The sequence below is a fragment of the Elephantulus edwardii genome, unplaced genomic scaffold, assembly GCF_000299155.1.
Source record: "Elephantulus edwardii isolate Elephantulus edwardi_28Jun2011 unplaced genomic scaffold, EleEdw1.0 scaffold00012, whole genome shotgun sequence".
NCBI classification, from domain to species: Eukaryota; Metazoa; Chordata; class Mammalia; order Macroscelidea; family Macroscelididae; genus Elephantulus; species Elephantulus edwardii.
In genome coordinates this window covers 18,780,222-18,782,932 of record NW_006399762.1, presented here as the reverse complement: position 1 = coordinate 18,782,932, position 2,711 = coordinate 18,780,222, and the positions used below count along the sequence as shown (strand labels likewise).

Here is a 2,711-nt window from a genome sequence, read left to right as displayed (position 1 = left end):
ATGGACTGCCAAGAAAAGAAACAGATTCATCCTGGAAAGGTTAAATGAGGCGGCTCCCTGGAGGCAAGGATTATGAGGCTCCGTCTAACATACTTTGGATATGTTGTAAGGAGGAACAGGTCCTTGGAGAGGGATATCATGCTTGGTAGGATGGAGGGACAGTGCAGGAGAGGTAGGCCCTCTATGAGGTGGATTGATTCAGTGACTGGGGTAATCGGGATGGGTGTGTCAGAGACAATGCAATTGGCACAGGACAGAGCAGGATTTAGGGCTGCTGTACATAGGGTCGCTATGAGTCGCAAGAGACTTGACGGCATATAACAACAACAACAACATTTCTTTCTTAACAATGTCCAATATTCCTACATTCATTCTTCTCACATTCCACGTTCCAATCACTAGTGTTTGCTTACAGCTGTTGCTCCTTCTTTGGGTTTCCATATTTGAGGTCTCAGCCTCAGTTGCCTTATCTGCTAGTCTAAGTGTGCTCTATTGTACATAGGGTTTTCGAAACCTAGTATTTCGAAAGTGGATGGCTAATCCTTGTCCCTAGTCTGTCTTCATATGAATGCTCAGATTTTAGAATAGTATCTTTCAGACTAGCATTTTACAGAAAAGAGCAGATAAAAGACATTTCCTGTTATAAAAGTAACCAATAGATTCAGTATACAGAGCATAAATATATCTTCCAAAGAAAACTGCAAATGTCACAGGACTGTCACCAATTTTAAGCAAGGTAAAATAGCTAAAAAATTTGGTACCTCAATTTCTATTACCTATAAACTGGAGATAACTATGACATTATCTCCATATCTTATAGAATTATTGTGATGATTAAAATGAAATAATATAGTGAAGTATTCAGAAAAATACTTGCACTAAAGAAAAGGATTTCTTTAGGAATTTAGTACTCAATTACTATGGAAATGGTCTTTATATTTAATATTTGGGTAATTTCATTTTTATGACAGGCTAGTTTCTAGGAAACAGTGGTCTATTATTCTATGAACTATATAGTTCAGGCTTATGAATGATCATTAACATACTGTTCTGAACCACTAAATTAAGCCTGGGGTTTGCTGATTAAGATTTTAATAGTCCTCATCATACATAAAAAATGGTAAAAAACCCCCTCCAACAAACCATTCCTGCTAGATATCTCAATACTGCTGATATTCTTTGATTAGTTGTTAATGTACTATCAAGTTGGGTATAACTCATACCAGCTCTATGAACAACAGATCTGAACTCTATCCTATTCTGCACCATCTTTATAATCTCTGACACACTTGAACCCATTGCTTAGTCACTGTGTGTCAACTCACTTCACTGAAGATCTTCCTCTCTCTCCCTGACCCTCTACCTTTCCAAGCATGATCTCCATTTCCAAGGTATAGCCTCTCCCAACAAATTGTCCAAAGTATCTGAGCTGAAGTTTTGCCATCCTTGGCTGCAAGAAGCTCTGTGAATGTACTTTCTCCAAGACATATTTGGTGTGGGGTTTTTTTTTGTAGTCCATGAGATATTCAGAACTCTTCTCCAATGCCACAACTCAAATGCATCGATTTTTCTATCTTTATTCATTGTCCAGCTCTCCGGCACATATCAAATGAATTGAAAAAAACTCCCAGGGCTTGACTTAGGCACACTTTAGTTTTCAAATTTACATTATTGTTCCTTAGCACTTTGGAGAGCTCCTTTACAATAACTTTCCCAATGCATTGCGACTTTTGATTTCCTGATTGCTGGTGCTACAATTGTTGACTGTGGATCAAGTAAGATGAAATCACTGACAATTTCAATCTTTTCTCTATCTAGCATGAGTTTGCCTATCAGCCCAGGGCTAAGAATTTTTGTCTTCTTGGTTTTGAGACATAATCCATATTGAAGGCTATAGTCTTCGATCTTCTGCAGCAAGTGTTTCAAGTCCTCCTCACTTAGCAAACAAAGCTGTGTCATCTCCATAATGCAGGTTTTGATGGGTCTTCCTCTAATCATGATGCCCATTCCCTGCCACACACAGAGAACTCAGCTTCTTGAATGATTTGCTCAGCATGCAGACAAAATAGGTACAGAGAAAAGATATGGCTTAGACACACATCTTTCTTAATTTTGAACCATGTAGTGTTTCTTTGCTCTGCTCAGACAATAGTTTCTTGGTCTAGGTATAGGTTTTGTGGTTAGATGTGGGATTCTCACTCTTCTCAATGTTTTACATAAAGTCAAATACCTTTATATAGTCAATAAAACACAAATATTCTTCTGATATTCTTTGCTTTCTGCCATCATGTTTGACATCAGTAATAGAAAGCAAAAAATAGATTTAAAAAAACGTTTGCAAGACCATGGTAGAATCTTACGAGCAATGCATTGGGATTAGACTTACTTTGATCTAATTACAGACAATTATATGGTACCATAAAACATACCTAACCAAAAGCTGACATTCTTCATAAAGTGGTATCTTTTGGCTTCTTAAATACAAGCCAATACTCTTTGTATCACTTAAAACCATGTTGGGTCGAGATTCCACCTGTCTTAACCCTGCTTGTGTCACTTCTTCAAGCCACCTGAAAAAGTTACATCGGTCAGCTTTGGATCCATCACATGTATAAAAGAGACGACCCTAAGAGAAAAAATAAGATATTAAAATTTAGTGAGAAAAGGCTATCCTTTTTGTATTGTTTTTACATCTGCTAAAATTTTTATAA

At 37.1% G+C, this 2,711-nt stretch overlaps 1 protein-coding gene across 1 annotated transcript in view; it reads right to left on the bottom strand.

The window, feature by feature from the left end:
• LOC102843329 (chromosome unknown open reading frame, human C4orf21) overlaps positions 1 to 2,711 on the bottom strand; it is a 131,229-nt gene that overhangs the window by 36,942 nt on the left and 91,576 nt on the right. The window contains exon 13 of the mRNA XM_006881145.1: positions 2,430 to 2,626. Coding sequence (XP_006881207.1) covers positions 2,430 to 2,626 — 197 coding nt within the window. The remainder of the gene's footprint in view (positions 1 to 2,429; positions 2,627 to 2,711) is intronic.